Genomic DNA, 18115 nt, shown 5'->3' with positions numbered 1-18115 from the left:
TGGAGGAATCAAAGGAGCCCAAAGAAATGACTGATGTCCAGAATGGTGGGCTGCAGTGGCGGCCAGTGCTCTCTATATTCTTCATCTATTCCCCTGCATTTTTCAATCTCTTTGCTGTTAGGTTGGGATACCAAGAAGTGTGCAAAGAAAATGGGTTCCAGGCAGATGCAATGAGTGTCATTTTTGAGATATGGCGATTGAAAGCTGGTATCGTGAGTCTCATTCAATCTTCTCTTCCCTTGAGGTTACAGCATGGAGTCATGTGTTCCTGTTAGCAGATAAGAGTAAAATCTCACCTGCCCACATATCACATCATGGGAGTGAGAAATAAAGTTTTATTTATTTAAAATACTGAAATTTATTTTTTCTCTTATTGCACCAACTAGTATATCTTAATGCGACCAACCCATTGACTTTCAGGAACTCACCTAACTTTCCTAAGCTTACAATTTCCTCATGTAAATATTTAGATATTGATTGTACTTAATTTCTGCATATGCTTTAAAAGTGCAATAAATAGACTTGGCTGGTTTGGTTCAGTGGGTGGAGTGTCAGCCTGTGGTCTGAAGTGTCCTGGCTTTGATTTTGGTAAAGGGCACATGCCTGGATTGTGGGCTCAGTCCCCAGTGGGGGACATGCAGGAGGCAGCCAATCAATGATTCTCTCTCATCATTGATGTTTCTCTCTCTCTCTCTCTCTCTCTCTCTCTCCCCCATCCCCTCTGAAATCAATAAAAATATATATTTTTTAAAAAGTGAAATAAATAAGTCTATAAATAAAGTTATCCTATTCCAGGTACAAATTAAGCAAATAGTTTTAGATATTATTAAAATAATAATTATTATTATTAGCTTCTTATTTCCTGGCAAATTACAAACAGGTTAGGATATAATGTAAATTACACATATTAAAAAGAGTAGTTATTGGGGCATTATATACAACTAGAGACCCCGTGCATGAAATGTGTGCACTGGAGGGGGAGGTCCCTCAGCCTGGACTGTGCCCACTCATAGTCTGGGACACCTCAAGGGATGTCCACCTGCCAGCTTAGGCCCAATCCTCATGCAGTCCAGTGCTCTCACAGCCCAGGACCCTTTAGTGTCTGCCTGCAGCAGAGGCAGGAGAGGCTCCCACCACTGCTGCTGTGCTCTCCAGCCATGAGCTTGGCTTCTGACTGAGTGGCACTCCCCCTGTGGGAGCGCACTGACCACCAGGGGGCAGCTCCTACATTGAGCATCTGCCCCCTGGTGGTCAGTGAGCATCATAGTGACCAGTCGTTCTGCTATTTGGTCCATTTGCATATTAGGGTTTTATTATATAGGATGACAAAGAAAATGGAAAAGAATTTGGGGTTTAAGAAGTATTAAAAAGAAACCTAAGAGATATATTAGAACTTGATAAAAAATTGATAAGGATAAAATTAAGACAATTTCCACACATTGTACAGATGAAGTTAAAAAAAAAATGTAATTTTGTACAGCAAAAGTTTTCACTCCCTTCACTAACACATTTCAACTTGGGGACAAAACAAAAGCATGCCAGTGGCGTGGTTTCCTGGGCCTAAGGAACGACGATAGCACACTGAAAGGAAGGTTAGTAAAGCACAAAGAAAAAGACTACTTTGAGGTCTAAGCTGAGCAGAGACAAAACTGAGTTCTGAAGTCAGGTGGAAAACTAGGGGCAGGAGGTCATTTTATTTATTTTTTATTCTCTGGAATATTTCAATAGGATGTGAACTCTTTCCTTCAGCTAAAACACCACAGAATAAGAAAACTAAACTAAATTTTTCAAATCAGTGTCCTTTGCCAGGGGTGATTTGGATGAGAAATAATTGCCAGAAAATAGCAGGGATTTACTATAAATTTCCCTACAATTGAGAGTGGGACAGGAAGCTGCATACAAACCAACTGCTCAGTGTGACAGTGGGCCATAGAGGCCTTGTCACTTGGACAAAACAAGTACATTCATTGGGGACTATTTATTCAATGGGGATGTGGCCAAGGAAATAGCATAAGCAATATGGGGGAGGGAGGGTTATAAATGACTCCATGAAAATTTAAACATGCTTGAATATGCCAGCATATTTTAGAAAATAATGACTCAGTGATAACATTTACACTAAAATATCCATTTATACATTAGATGTGTCAATTAGCTTAAGTGTTAAAAAAATAAAGGATCCTCATGCTGTATCAAACTGCACAGTACCTGGCTCATAGAAAGCACAACATATCTTTGATTTATTTCATAATTTGAAGCCAACTGTGAAGTTGCAATTTTCCATTTGTCTTGGCAAGAAACTTGACAATTTGTTCTCCCCAAAGGCTCAAAATCTAATTACACCATCCAGATCATTAAAAGTCACACATGCTGTCCTGAAGGGATAGAGGGTGGAGTGCAATGAGAACTACCCCCATTAGAAGTGCCTATGACAGGGGAGGCGGTGTCACCGTGTTTCCTCAGCAGGCCTTCCTTTTCCCCTTGGAATAGGCCTTCCGCAACCCATCCATCAGGAGAATTTGTCGTGTGACTAGCAATTCGGGCCGTACAGAGATAATCAAACCCTTATAAATCGGGTGATAACAAATAAAGCCTGCCAAGTGGGACCGTTAACAGAGCACTCGCATTTCAGCACTGCTGGCCTGCAGTGGAAAGCGTGTCAGTGATGAAGAGGGGAGGTAAAAAGAGAAAATATCAGCGAGGGGCGAGTGTACTAAGTCTCAGGAACGGAGAGTGTGCCAGATGCTTAGGGTCCTCTGGGAAGGAAACCTTAGACACCATTGAATGAAGGGTCTGTGTAAAACCCCCAGCCCTCACTGTTCACTGCTTTGAGCTGTGCACTGAGCCGCAATGCCAGCAGGAAGGCCCCTCTTGCCTGTGTTTGGGTATCCCAGTCGCTTCGGGGCATGCATCCACTTTCCTACCAGTCTTACTTGTCTCATCCTCAATAAGAAGGGTGGCGATTTCAGCTGCGTGACTTTATATCCAGGCTAGGAGTGTTCAATGAAAGCCTGGACAAAGGGACTTGAAGGGAATTGTGAAGACATGTGGAGAAAATTATCTTTCTTGATAAAAAGAAATAGGTTGCCTCTCTATATGTTGATATTGCTGTGAAAGGACATACTTCCCGAGGCACCTGCAGTTATCTGGAAGCCAATGGAAGGGGACAAATAACAGACTGAAGGTAGAAAAGAGTAAAGGCAGGAGGAGCCTGGAATTTGATTCCCCCATTGATCTGTTAGCTACCCCTAGAAGCACCCAAGTTTCGCTCTTTTTAATGTGAGTAAATGAAGGCTCTTATCATGTAAGCCAGAGCTTCTTAAAGTGCGTGCTGCATACAAACCATTTATGTATCTTGTTACCATTCAGTTTCTGACTTAGGAGGTTTAAGTAGTACCTGAGAGTCTGTGTTTCTGGTCAACTCTGAGTGATGTCCAAGGTGCCCACATATTGGGTCACTAGTATTTAAAACACTTCTACATTTATTTAGTTACTTGAAGCCAGATGCATACTGTATGGTGACACAGAAAAGCAAAGGACTTGAATGTTAAATCTAACCTAAAGATGAGCACAATGAACCTTAGGAATTCACCAGCTAAAATAATCATAGATTGTAATCATAGATGTGTGCATGGACTTTGAGGTCATCACGGTCTGTGTTCAAATCCTGATTCTGAAATTTATACGCTGTGTGACCCTGTTGGAACATTATTTGGCCTCTCTGGATCTTGATTTCTTCATCAAAGAACATCACCTTCCATTCATCCATTCACAGGGTTGCTTTGAAGAGTAGTTGAGATAATGTGATAAAAAGCCTAGACATTGAACAAATGTGTGTTCCTTTCCTATGATGCTACTAGAGGCCTGGTGCACAAAATTCTTCAAAATCCTTGCACCGGAGGGGGGTGGGGTTCCCTCAGCCCAGCCTGCGCCCTCTCGGAGTCCAGAACATCACTTCACAGTCCGGGATCGCTCGCCCCTTACTGCCTGCCTGCTTGCTGCTCCTTATAGCTAGGCTGCTGCTCCTTAGCGCTGCTGCAGAGTGGGAGAGGCTCCTGCCACCGCCACCGCTGCTGCACTCACCATCCATGAGCCCAGCTTCGGGCTGAGTGGCACACCCCCTGTGGGAGCGCACTGACCACCGGGGGCAGCTCCTGCATTGAGCGTCTGCCCCCTGGTGGTCAGTGAGCATCATAGCTACTGGTCATTCTGGTCATTCCGCGGTAATGGTCGCTTAGTCTTTTATTACGTAGATTGGCAGTATGAAATTCTGTATTTGCAAGCTGCAATCATGCCAATGATTTAAAATGGTGCTAGGCTTGATAGAAAAGGACAGGTGTAGTCATCAGCACAGACACTCCTTGTAATCAAGATGCTGTATCAAAAGCCTGTCATGCTAGCATTAGACTATCTTAAATTTGATTGAGAGTCTAATAGAAAAATAATAAAAATTGTTCTTTGATATGACTTATAAATCCTTTTTAAAAACCTTCCTACCTTGCCTCTGATGAGAGAAAAGATTTTTGAATTTGCAGCCTCTCTCTTCCATAATTGCTGAAATATTGCCAAATAAAATGAGTGTAGATCTGATCAGTTGTCAAAAAAATCTGTTGCCTATAGCAGGGGCCCTCAAACTTTTTAAACAGGGGGCCAGTTCACTGTCCCTCAGATCGTTGGAGGGCCGGACTATAGTTTAAAAAAAAAACTACGAACAAATTCCTATGCACACTGCACATATCTTATTTTGAAGTAAAAAAACAAAACGGGAACAAATACAATATTTGTATTTGCATGTGGCCCGCGGGCCATAGTTTGAGGACCCCTGGACTATACTGATAGAAAATTGTGAGGAATGCAATTTTCCTAAGTCAAATTGTAAATAGGATTGTGGATGTCAGAGAAGCTTTTAAATATCACAACATGCTTTCTGGATTTGCAGTGTTTGAAGACCAGGTGATCTGCTCATGTTTACAAGCCCGGTGCTTTGATCAACACAATGTTTTAAATGCCTCTAGGAATAATTTTGGCATGTAACTGGCATAATGCCAGAGCAAGGGATTTTACTAATGACTTCCCAGACATAGTTGTGGTTTTCTGGGCAAAGGTTCCATGAATAGGAATAACTCTTACACAACTTCAACAGATATATTTTCTTGATATTAGGGGATGCTTGTAGCTTCCATGTAGCTACCATGCTACACTGGGCTGTTATTTAGCTTTTAGTATTACTGCTATTGAACACTCTCAAAAATATCTGGAACTATATGTTTAAATACTCAGACTCCATTCTTACATGGGTGAACATGGGTTAAAACCCTGCTTATTGAAGGAGTGCTGAGGAGAATAATGGCTGAGAACATGGGCTTCCATGTTCGCTGGAGCTAAGGTTTGGGCTATTTACCCATTAGTTAGGTAAACGTGGGTCAAGTTCCAGTCTTTTCTGAGACTCAGTTTCTTATCTGTAAAGTGGGAATAATAATACCTATTTTAGGGCATGTGGAGAAGATTCAATTTGATAATGGAACATGGAGCACTGAGCACATGATTGGTACTTAGTAAGAGTCTAATAAATTCTAGATAGAAACAGCTTATTGAAACTTGAATGAAAGCAAGTCTTTATTGTCACTTTATTTCTTCGTCCTATAATAGCCACAATGGTAAGCACTTGTGGCAATAAGGGACTTGCCCAGAAAGTGGAGCCGAGTCAACAGCTGATGCACGTGTAGTTTGCGTAGGGACGTGATTTTAGGAAATAGGCGTGGGGGATTGAGAAGAGTGAAATGTGAGAGAACTAGAAAGGTATGCAGGTGTGGGCAGCTGAGATTCATGGGCCTCCCAAGGACCATGTAGACTGTCTGAGAGAAGAAAAGGAGGAATATATAGTCTCCTGCTCCTGTCTTCCATTAGTTGGGTTTGAATGGGGGCATTAACACCTTTATATAGGTTTGCAGTGTGTAAGGGATGAGTTCATTGGTTCCAGCAGACAAACTTAGTATCAGAGAATCCCCAGAACAGGAAGTGAAAGATGGAGCACAGCTGAGGAGTCAGGTTTTATTTACGCAATGCTCATTCCTGCAGATGTGAAGGTGGGGGGCATGGGAGGAGAGACAAACCAAGTATTTCAAACATGATTCTAGAAGCCATGTGCTCTTACTGTGATTTGAGAGCAAATCCATCCCAGGAGCCCACCATTTGAGGACAACGGCTTAGGCAATTCTCCTTATAGTAACGATCAATATTGCAGTTATATAAGAGATCTACAACTGGCCCCTGCAGGACTCCCGCTGGGAATGATGTCTATGCTAAATATCCAGTCAAGAGAGGCACATCGCAGGGCTGAGATTCAGGTTTAGAAGAGCATTCTTTTCCCAGATCCTGTCAGGAAATCCAAACTGATCAGCAGCCACTTCTTCATCTATAGGTGTTGAGTTAGAGCCCTACATGGAGGGAATTAGTGAAACAATACTTTTGCCTTCCAAAATAGGTTCAAAACATTATGTGTTTATCTCCGTGGATGATTTAATAGCGTTTACCTGTTTCATTTTACAGTTTGACTTGACATTTTTTAACTTTAAGGGGAAAATGTCACTTGGAAAACTTGCTACTGGAGTTCTAGGAACCTCTTGGAATGCATCAGTATACTCAAAACAGCGGGATTATGATCAAAGACAAATGTATAACTGGGAAAGTCCACTTGCACAATCCCTCTAGTATCTGGTGTCTATGTGTTGGAGATCATTCCTTTACCTAAAATGGCATAATTATTTGAACTCAAAATATCACCCAAATGAAAAATGTCCAGCTTCCTATGAAATAGTGTGTCTTCCTTTGAGATCTATTTAGCCTTAAAGGTGAAAGTGGGTTCCAGACAAATGTCTTTCACATTATAAATTGTATTAAATTAATTGAAAAATAGATAAACATTGATAATAATAAAACAGGAGAAGTGATGAACAGTAAAAGGTAAATACGTTTTAAATGTTACTCAAATAGACATTTAAGAAAACCACATCTTTCAGACAACATAATTATTTGCATCATAAAAATCTCTAGTGATTGAAATTTAAAATATTGATTAAAAACCTTCCGTTGGACTTTAAATCAGCTTTAAAAGAAATTTCCATCTTAATAAAATAGGCAAAACTTTCCTTTGAAATATCACAACCTTTTTTTAATGTGTTTACTATTCTTGAGAAAGACCTGAAATAAGTCTTTCAGAAAAGAGCCTTTCTCATTTTAAATTGAATTCAATGAAGCAGTGAGGACACAATTCCAATGCATTCAGAAGAAGAACGGAATATCCCCAAATGACTCACACATTTCCAAATACCCAGATTTGGGGGTTGACAGAATAGGAGCAATTCTGTGACATTTTTAAGTTGCCTCCTGGTCTTCTAATGTCATGTTTACTCAGCCTGTACTAAGGAATTTTTAAAACCACAAAAATATAGTATATTACCTAGATTTAGCTTAACTTTTCCAGACTTTTCGATATCATCTGGACGATCCTTAAAGTAAAGTGCGAAGATACTCTGACTTTAGTCACCAAATTTAATCCCCTCATGACTTACGTTGACTTCAGACAGTGAAGTTTATTTTACTTTCTCAGTTTCTTACTACTGCAAGTTAGCACAGACCAGGAATGAATGTGTCTTGTGCCTTCATCTCAAGTTAAACAGCAGACACTGCTGTTTGTGACCTTTTCATCAATGAATAAAAAATATTTCATTTCTAACTCTAGAAATATTTAAATTAAACAGTAACAGGTGAACTGGGCAGGCACCAAATACTAAATAGGAACTAGCAAAAGAAATAATCCAGCTCTTTGTTTTTACAATGAAAAAGAGAATTGATTCTGAATTGAGGGAGAGAAGTAAAAGGACCAAGTGTTTTTAAAAAAGCCTTCTCCGCCCAAAGAGCAAAATAGTACTCAGTGGCATTGCATTGTTAACAAAAGTTCTTTATCAGAAACTATAATTTAATATTTAAGTATCTAATTTACAAGTGACAAGGTATCATATCCAAATAATTAAATTGCAACTAGAAAACTATTAACCACTAAAAACGATACCAAACACAACCCAAACATTTAGAGAAAAGCAATAGCTAGAATTTGAATTGAAAAAAATGATTCGTCATATTTGGCTCATTAAACAAAGCTTCCATTATAGCCTGTAAAAGAGCATTTCTTCTAGTTCATCAAAAGTTTATCCTTTGTAGCATGAATAACATGTAAAGATAAATTTATTGATTGCATATGCACAAGTGTGTATATATATTGTTCAACACACACTTGTGTGTTGGTTTAACAATATCATATCTACTGGTAACTGAACTTTGGAAGGTGCTGAAATCCATATTTCTACATGACCTTTGACCCATTTAACAATGCTTTTTTTTGTAAACAGAAATTACATAAAATAGCCTCTTTTTATTAACTGAATATTTTCTTATGCATAATAATAGGCAATGAAGGAATTGCACTTATTGTAAAGGTACACTAGAGTGTTAGACTGCTGCTCAGCCACCAAAGATCAGGGACTGTAGTACTGATATGTTGTGCATTGTATTCAAAGATGGTGGCCATTAAAATTAAAATGAGAACAACTAGTTACAGAACAAAGAGGGGATAACTGAAAAAAACATGCACTATTCCTACTTTAATGCAAAACTAATTTCTCCTAAGAAACCAACCATTTGACCTTCCTTACACAAAGAAACAGGTTCTGCACCCTTGGCAAAACAGTAGACTTGGACATCTGTATTCAAATTCTAGTTTATTGTCTCTGAGTGTGCTGTTCCAGTGTCATCTCCTCAAGCTGCCCTTGGAATTCTGCAGCATCTACAATATTACAGTCTCTTGGTTAGATTTCATTGAACCTCAATATCCCCTTAGTTCTATATAGAGTCCATTATTCATCTTCTTCTTCTGGTTCCTGTGGTATCATGGATATTTCTTCCTTTAAGCAATCACTGAAGAATCTGAGGATTGTGCTGTAGAGATGATACTTGCTCTTTTCAGATATGCTATGACCTTCATCTGGATAGACCTAAGATGTTGAGGAGAAAGAAGATTTAAAGTTACCAAAGCAAGTATTGTCCCTCAGAACCCATTCTTTTTCATCAAATGACAAAGAAACTTCAGGTTATAATATCTAACCAAAATCTCAACTAATTCCATGCTGAGTTCTTTATATAAAATTTTTCCTTTTACCCTAACCAGTTTGGCTCACTGGATAGAGCATCGGCCTGTGGACTGAAAGGTCATGGGTTCAATTCCGGTCAAGGGCATGTACCTTGGTTGCAGGCACATCCCTAGTAGGAGGTGTGCAGGAGGCAGCTGATCGATGTTTCTCTCTCATCAATGTTTCTAACTCTCTATACCTCTCCCTTCCTCTCTGTTAAAAATCAATAAAATATATTTTAATTTTTTTTTCCTTTTTTATCATAATAATGTCATAATCAATATTTAAGACAGACTACAATTTTTTATGTATTTAAATTGATATTTATTGGGGGAGATATTAGAGTTTCTTCATAAGTATAAGCTCCTGACCTCCCTTTTCTTAGCCTATTTAATTTAGAAAACTTGAAATTATAAATTCATTCACTGTCCTTTGAAATGGATGTAAATCCTCTTTCAGTTTATTGACAGTTTTACAACCCAGGAAATGTCTTTCTCAAGGACTGGAAACCATCTCTTTGACATATAAGCACTGAAGGGAAAGCACCCCTATCTCACAGTCTCTGAGGGAGGGACTTGTCATAAAGATACAAGAAAGTTTACATTACCTTTTGGTAAAGCCAAATGCAAGTGGACTATGAGTTCCTCCTCCCTAGCTTCAAAGCTTTCTCAGCCCTTTATTTCAACAAAGTTGAATTTAGTCGCTCTCCCTTATTGCAATAGTCTTGAATAAAATCCTCCTTGTTTGTTTAATCTTGTCCAATGGAATTTTTACTTTGACAATATAAAAGACATTAGTGACTTTTCCCCCCAAATACAAATACAAAGGCTGCCACATTAATTCCTGAGTAAAACGTTTTTAAATGGTGCCTTGGTGCCCTCTGAGTAAAGCCACATACTCTTTCGGAGTGCTAACGGTATGGCCCACCATCTGGTTACCTATTCACCTTACCCTGTCTTCATGCTAACACTGGTTCCTTGGTTTTAGATATGTTGAACTACTTTTAGTTCTTCCAAATGTTGAAAAATTACAATTAGTTTTATTTCCTTCTTAACTCTTCCTTCAGACTGAAAGTCCCTTGGTCATATAAAGTATGTCTTATTGACCTATCTAGCTTAATGACTGTTGTAAAGTAAGTTCTTGATAAATATCTATTTAATATGGTTGAAGGCACAGATCTAAATGGTTTTTTAATCTCTCCTTTTTTCTCATAACATTTACTGAAACCACTCCTCCTCCCAACTTTTTAGTATAAGAGTGATGAAAAATGAGGAAAAGACAAAGGGACTAGAAGAAAGGGAATTATTAGTTTAAAAGAATTCATTATCAGTGATTTTGATGCCATTGTAATGATCTCATTATTAATTAACAGGAAAGGAGTAAAGGGAAGACTAGATAACATAGGTATGTCATTTATACAGAGAGCTGTCCTTTGGCACTCTCCAAGGCTGTTCCCTACAGATTGATGCGGGGAGGGACTGGGCAAGACAGTTTGGACGCATGCCCAAAAAGGTCTGAGTGACGCGAGAAGATGCTTACCTATCTGTCCAGTCACACCTGGGAATAGGTAATTAGCAGGAATAGGCATGGCCACTGCAGGGGCATGAAGCCTGAATATTTAAACTTCTGAACAAAAGGGAGTTCCCTCACTCCTGGCTCTTGGCTCTTAGCTCTTGGCCCTTGGCCCTCTTGGGACTCCTGCTGCAGGCGGCACATTCCCCTGCACTTGCCCATGTAGCCCACAGCCATGTGAGCTCCACATAATGGCCTGATGGACTTTAATTAGCCTGGACTCTGAACTGGGCCCGCTGCAACATGGAACAGAAGCTCTGGACACTGGCTCTGCTTTTGGCTTTGCTGAACCTACAGCTGCCCTCTTTCAGGACTGGCTTGATGGAAATGGGGCATTAGAAACTGAGGAATGTAATCCAAGCAACCAAAGTCTTCTAAGGCATCTCGTTCTCCCATGAGGCCTCTGAAAGTGCTCATTTCAGCAGTGCCCCAAGAACGCCCTCCCGCCAGCACTAGAGAAATTCCACTCATGTATTCCTCCCATAGCAGCATGAATAAAAGTCTCAGGAGAAAGACATTGCATCCGACTATTACACAACTGTAAAGCATGAGCTGATCCACATTCTCAGCACAATTAAGAAAAAAAATAAATCAATCTTTGGTAGCTACAAACACAGTAAAAATAATAGCATTGGGGGATGGAGTAGCACAGAAGTTGTGTTCTGATCTCGCAACTAAAAAACCTAGGTAGGAAACCACATTAACACATCTTCTAAAAAAGTGGCTTACCTGCATAGTATAATTCACTTCAGCTTTTATTAGGTGTTTTATTAATTCTGCTGAGTGCTGGAAATGAACTTTTGCTGCAAGAAATTAAATTGTGACATTTGAAGAAATATGTTTATAAGGATAAGAACATTTTATGTCTTTTTTCCCCAAAAAGATTAAATATTTTACTTTACATACATTGCACATTTAAAAGACTTACACCTGGCTATGATAAAACTTTGAGTTTCCCTTTATAAAAAAATAAACTGAAACGGGAGCTACTAGGAAGGCTCTACTTGTTATACAGATGTTACTTAGACTTACTTTATTGGTTATCATTTATCATTTTTAATTGTACACATTTTATACCATTATAAGAATTTTAACATAATGAATACTTGTCTGGATAATAATAATACAGCAAACCAATTTCTGTTCCTTTCTGAGGATGATCAGGGACCAATCTCAGTGAGATACTGGCATTCTGTTTCATTTTAAATTAGAAAAGAATACCCCATGTTGAGAAAAGAGAGTACACATCTCCTTATTCAAAGGCTAAATATTTAATGCGGATCATGCTGGTTCTCCCCTTTCCTTCTAGCTTCCTTCTGCCTGACCCTAAAGGTCCAAAACTGAAGTAAGCAGCACAGCAGGCCAGGCAGAGAGTAGCCCTGGCCCTAACCAGCTTTGAACACTTGGAGGAATCACTCAGATCTCCGTACAGCACTTTGCGCACATGCTGCCTGCGCCGTTCATTCCGACGCAGTGTACCTCTTCAAATGTCTGTAAATAACTTTTAAGCTAGCGTTTTTAACCTGTCTTTGTAAAACTAGGGCAGGATTATCAATAGTTTAAGATCCTTCATAACTCTAATTCTATGATACTGAATAATACTACTACCTAGCAGAAAATAAAAGCTTCCTAATGGTCATTTCAATCTTTTTAAAATCTACCCAAGGTCTTTTCCAACATCTTCCTATTGTAGTTAGTGGGGAAGGACCGTGTCATCTTTGAAGAAGCTTACGACTCGCTCTGTAACTTTAAGCTACTAGAAATGCTAATGAAGAGGAGCAGTAGCCAAGGTAAAATGACTCTCAATTTGTTTACTGTAGGATAACGTTTTGGAAAGGACCCACCATTTCCTGGTATGGATAAAGTTGAAAGATACATGTATAGACTAGAGGCCCGGTGCATGCAATTCGTGCACTGGGAGGGGAGGGGGCGGGGAGTCCCTCAGCCCTGCCTGCACCCTCTCCAATCCGGGACCACTCAGTGGATGTCCGACTGCCGGTTTAGGCCCAATTCCTGTGGGCAGTCAGACATCCCTCCCACAATCCAGGACCAATGGCTCCTAACCGCTCACCTGCTTACCTGCCTGACCACCCTTAACCCCTCTGCCTGCCGGCCTGATCGCCCCTAACTGCTCTCCCCTGTCAGCCTGATTGCCCCTAACCACCTCTGACTCAGCCCCCACCATTGTGGCTTTGTCCGGAAGGAGGACTAGACAACCTGAAGATGTCTGGTCTATCTGGTCTAATTAGCTTATTACCTTTTTATTAGTATAGATGGACTTTCCAAATGGATTGTTTTCCTGTTTAGTTTCTAGTGCGAAGCTCATTGATAATTGTCATTTGACCCCTTCCTAAAACTAAACATTTAAAGTCTAATTGACTGATTGAACTAATTTGCGGGTATTTTTTGAGGAAAACATTAATAATGGTTTATTATAGTGTCAATGACTGAGCCACAAAGCCCATAGGGAGTGTGCATGTGTAGTGTATGTGTGAGTGTGTGTCTGTGTACATAGACAAATACACAGGTGCATTTGCTTTAACGTGATGAGTGTCGAATCTCTGCTTGCATTTTATCAGATGGGCGAAGCATCAAGCCATGACTGAGTCTGACAGGAATGATGATTTACCTCAGTAGCTGCAACGTAGTGATGGAGAAACTTGAATAGCACTAATACACTCTACAGTGATTGTTAGATGTAAAATAATTTAATCCTGAATATAATTTATTGCTGCAATTGAAGCTTCAGAACACAATAAGTAAGATTATCAATGTTGGATTCAAATCCTCTTTCTACGAATCGATACTTGTGTGATTTTCGGCAAGTTATATAAATTTTATAATATTTATTTTCCTAATTTGTTCAATAAGAAGAGTGATAATAACTCTTACAGTATTTTTGTAAAAAACAGGTAAGATGATATTAAAAGTTTTGGGCACATTTTATGACTGTCAGTGACTGCAAGAGCTCTGCTCAGCACTGCTGCTCTGAGTTGCTCTGAGTTCATGTATTCCTCTAAATTCTTCCTGACTATGTGCTATCTGTTGGGTCTAAGCCCTCTGCTGAGGGGCTGGACCGTCTTGGATGCCAAATGGTAGATGGAAAAGCCATGAGAAGTGTGGGTGTATAAGAATGAGTCCTTATTGCAGAAGCCAGTGGCCACATAGTCGTCAGACAAGACAGTCCTTCACAGCAATCCCATATAGGCAGCCATACGCAGGCTGGTAAATACTTATCTTTCCTACACAGTAGCATTAATCTCTGTACCTATAGCTATTATCTGAGCAGCCACATGCTGCCTCTAAATTCACCACCTTGCATTATAGCGGTATCTAAACTCTCTGGCTCAGCAGCTTCTCCCGTCTCTCCTGCCTAGCTCTCACTGGTTAACATGCCTAGCTGGTTAACATGGTAGCTGTATCTGAGCTCTCTATGAGCTCCAGCTCTCAGCTCCTCTGAGCTTTGATCTCTCCTGCACCCATAGGAGCTACATTCTCTGTGCTGACCGCCTCTGCTTCTCACACTAGCTGGTCAATAACCTGTATATTACTCCAGAGACAAAAACGGCTAGTTGCCAACAGTGACATCAATCATTTGGCTATAGAAGGGCACAGCGTACTGTGAGATCGCTGTGGCCTTGCAGTGGTGTATGGTATCTTACTTAACCTAGGCACGGTTAAGTCCGGTGTATTGACAACAAGGCCTCTGTGCTTTAACTGGCCTTGACCATAAGGTGCCTCTGGCATGGTTCCCATAGTGACATATAGTCAATACTTAATAATTGCTACTTATTGTTATTGCTATTATTATTCATATAATATCTTAACACCTTAGAACAAAAGCCTAATGTCCTTCAGAATGTTTATGCTCTCTTTTATCATATTTCACCCAACACAGGTAGGGTATCATGTAGGTTTGGGGAATATTTTTATATTTTATAGTAGTTCTAGATTTTCAGAAACATTACAAAGACAGTACTGAGAGTTCTTGTATATATCTTGCCCAGTTCCCCTATTACTAAGATTTCACATTTTTATGGTATATTTGACAGAACTTAGAAGCATTTAAACATCATGTCTCTTTAAGCTTTTTTGGTCTATCAGAATTTTTAAGGCTTTGTTTTTGGTGACTTTGACAGTTCTGAGTTATTTGATAGAATTTCCTTCTTTTGGGTTTGTCTGATGTTTTTTTCTCATTGTTAGACTGGAAATACGTGTGGTTTTTTTTGTTTTTAATGAAATTACATACATGGTGCATACTATCAAAGTGACTTGTCACTGTTGATGTTAAACTTGACCACCTGGCTGAATGGTATTTGTCAAGTTTCTGTATTCTAAAGTTACTTTTTCTCCCCTTTCTATACAGTGCTCTTAAAGCAAATCAGTAATTTCAATCAGCTCTAAAAGAGGGGAGGAAAGAGAGTTAAGTTTTCCCTCTTTGAAAGGGAATACCTAGATAAATTATTCAGAATTTTATCTAAGGGAGATTTGTCTCTTTTCCACCACTTACCTATTTACTCAAATACATATATAGTATACTGAGCTGAACACTAATTTAACCATGGCCTGACATGCTTGAAAGTTAAACTCAAGGCCTGGTATGATCTTTGCTATGATTCTTTTTTAGTTATATGCTATTTATAATGGAGTAAAAATACTTAGGCAAGGCAGGTTGAACCAACAAAAACAAGTTCAAAATTTAGGAATTATTAATTCAAGGCTTTGACTATCCTTGCTCACTTGCTAGGTAGTGCTAAATAAATTAGTTTCCTCCTTGAAATTGATGTGTGCTTTTTTTTTCCCTCATCTCTGAATGGGGCTATGGATAGTCAGCCCTCTGCTGTAAAGTTTTACACAGAATATATATATATATATATATATATATATATATATATATATATATGTATATATATATATATATGTTCTTTATGTGACTATAAAATATTATTAATTACTAGTAATATCAGTCACGTACATTTCCGATGTTTAATGTGACAAATGAGAGGTGTTAACAATTTAAGTGGGTAGCTGCCTCAGAATTTTATCTCAGTGCTGTCCTATTATTTTCTAGGCTAGTGTCCTGTTGAGGTATGCTAAATAACACCATAGAAGTAGTCACTAGCCACTAAATTAAGTAAAATTAAAAATTCAGGTTTTCAATCATTGTAAACACATGCTTATGAACATATGCTTATGAACCACATGTGGCCAGTGGCTAGTGTGTCCAACAGCAAAGACTGGACATTTCTGTCATCCAAAACATCGTATCGCATAGCGCTGCCACTGAGGATCACACCTTCCTCTATTATTAGTCCTGACTTCCTTTTTCCACTTCCCATCATGCATCAGATTTTGTGCCACTCTGCTCTCTTCTTTAGTAGGTTTATATGGTCCCCTTTGAGCAAGTCCTTGAATGTACCCCTTTGTTCAAGTTCAGACTCCATCAATGACTAGCAGCAAATATAATACTTACTGTCAGCAGTCCCATGAATTATTAATATATTTTCTTCTTTTAAGCCATGGATATTGTGTAGCACACTTGATGCCTAGAAAGGGAAGCAAAAACACCTGTATATATAGTTCTACCTGTATTTACATGTTTACTGAGTTTTTAGAACAGAAATACTTTTCTTTCTTAATTATTTTTAAATTAGTTACCTGGTATGTGCTTTCTTCTTTAGATGGCATACCGAGGTATCTTTCGGAGAAAGCTGAAGCTGTGACCCAAGAAAACAGAAATTTAAGAATAAACTAAAAACAATTGGAATAGAATATTACATTATTCAATTTCTATATTTCACATTTAATTGTCATACTCCAGCAAAATTGATTAAATTAGAGAGAAGATAAACAGCTGTAAGCATCTCTGATAACACATGATAAATGAACTCAATTGAGCTCCTTTGCATTAGGATTTTGTTTTCTACAAATCAATACAGTGTATTAGGTCATTTTATAGAAAGTACTCACCATACAACTTCAAGTCAGTGATGGGTGCAATTACTGATCCACATTTAAAAAGCTTTTCATCTGATTTTAAGATCATTGATGCAACATAGCCACCATACCCCTGGCAAAAAAAATGAAATTATATATATAATTTCTGTAGATATTTTTAGCTTCAATCACTATGTTTGGTGATCCACATATCACGTCTCGTTATGTCCTAACATGAACAAAGAATCCTATATAATAAAAGCCTAATATGCTAAGTGTCCAGTCGTCCAGTAGGCCATTCAACCAAGCAAAGTATAATATGGTAAGGCCACTCAACCGCTCTCTATGACATGCACTAACCACTAGGGGGCAGACACTCTGACTGGTAGGTTAGCTTGCTGCTGGGGTCTGGCTGATCGGGACTGAGCAAGATGAGTTGGACATGCCCTGGAGCCCTCCTGCAGTCCCTCCCTGGCTGACCAACCTCCCACATCCCACCTCAACCCCAGTTGTGCACTGGTGGGGTCCCTTAGCCTGACCTCCACCTTCTCATAATCCAGGACCCCTTGGGCAATGTTTGAGAGCCGATTTCGGCCTGATCCTGCAGGCCAGGCTGAGGGACCCCACTGGTGCACGAATTTGTGCACCAGGCCTCTAGTATACTAATAATACAATTGCTACTAATCTATCCTATCTAATAAAGAGGGGATATGCTAATTGACCTTCATACCATCACAAAGATGGTGGCTCCCACAGCCAGTAAGGAGGGAATATACTAATTGACTGCCCTAACCTCAAAGATGATGGTGCCCACAACCAATAAGGAGGAAATATGCTAATTGACTGTCACACTCTCAAAGATGGTGGTGTCCACAGCCACAAGATGGCTGGCAGGGGAGGGCAGTTGTGGGCGACCAGGCCTGCAGGGGAGGGTAGTTGGGGGGACCAGGCCTTCAGGGGAGGGCAGTTTGAGGTGACCAGGCTGGCAGGGCAGGGCAGTTGGGGGTGACCAGGATGACAGGGGAGGGCAGTTGGGGGTGATCGGGCTGGCAAGGGAGTGGTTAGGCATCAATCAGGCTGGCAGGGTAGTGGTTAGGGGGTGATCAGGCTGGCAGACAGAAGCAGTTAGGGACAATCAGTCAGGCAGGCAGGTGAATGGTTGGGAGCTAGCAGTCCCAGATTGTGAGAGGGATGTCTGACTGCCGGCAGTCGGACATTACCTGAGGGGTCCTAGATTGGAGAGGGTGCAGGCTGGGCTGAGGGACACCCCCCACTCAGAGCACAAATTTTGTTCACCAGGCCTCTAGTTTATTAATAATAAGAAAGGAGCAAAGGGAATACCAAATACTGTAGGCATGTTATTTGGGCAGCTTCAACAGGAAGTTACAAATTTATACTCCCTAGGATTCCAATGGAGGGGA

The 18115-nt window shown here is 39.8% G+C and overlaps 1 protein-coding gene across 1 annotated transcript in view; it reads right to left on the bottom strand.

Moving 5' to 3' along the window:
• Positions 1-6083: 6083 nt before the first annotated feature.
• DPP10 (dipeptidyl peptidase like 10) overlaps positions 6084-18115 on the bottom strand; it is a 656594-nt gene continuing 644562 nt past the window's right edge. The window contains exons 22-26 of the mRNA XM_036320739.1: positions 16728-16827; positions 16416-16474; positions 16231-16303; positions 11487-11560; positions 6084-9050 (exon numbers count right to left, since the gene is read on the bottom strand). Of these exons, the coding sequence (XP_036176632.1) occupies positions 8913-9050; positions 11487-11560; positions 16231-16303; positions 16416-16474; positions 16728-16827 (444 nt within the window). The 3' untranslated portion in view covers positions 6084-8912. The remainder of the gene's footprint in view (positions 9051-11486; positions 11561-16230; positions 16304-16415; positions 16475-16727; positions 16828-18115) is intronic.

Source organism: Myotis myotis, unplaced genomic scaffold, assembly GCF_014108235.1.
Source record: "Myotis myotis isolate mMyoMyo1 unplaced genomic scaffold, mMyoMyo1.p scaffold_m19_p_8, whole genome shotgun sequence".
NCBI classification, from domain to species: domain Eukaryota; kingdom Metazoa; phylum Chordata; class Mammalia; order Chiroptera; family Vespertilionidae; genus Myotis; species Myotis myotis.
This window is presented reverse-complemented; position numbering and strand designations above follow the sequence as displayed.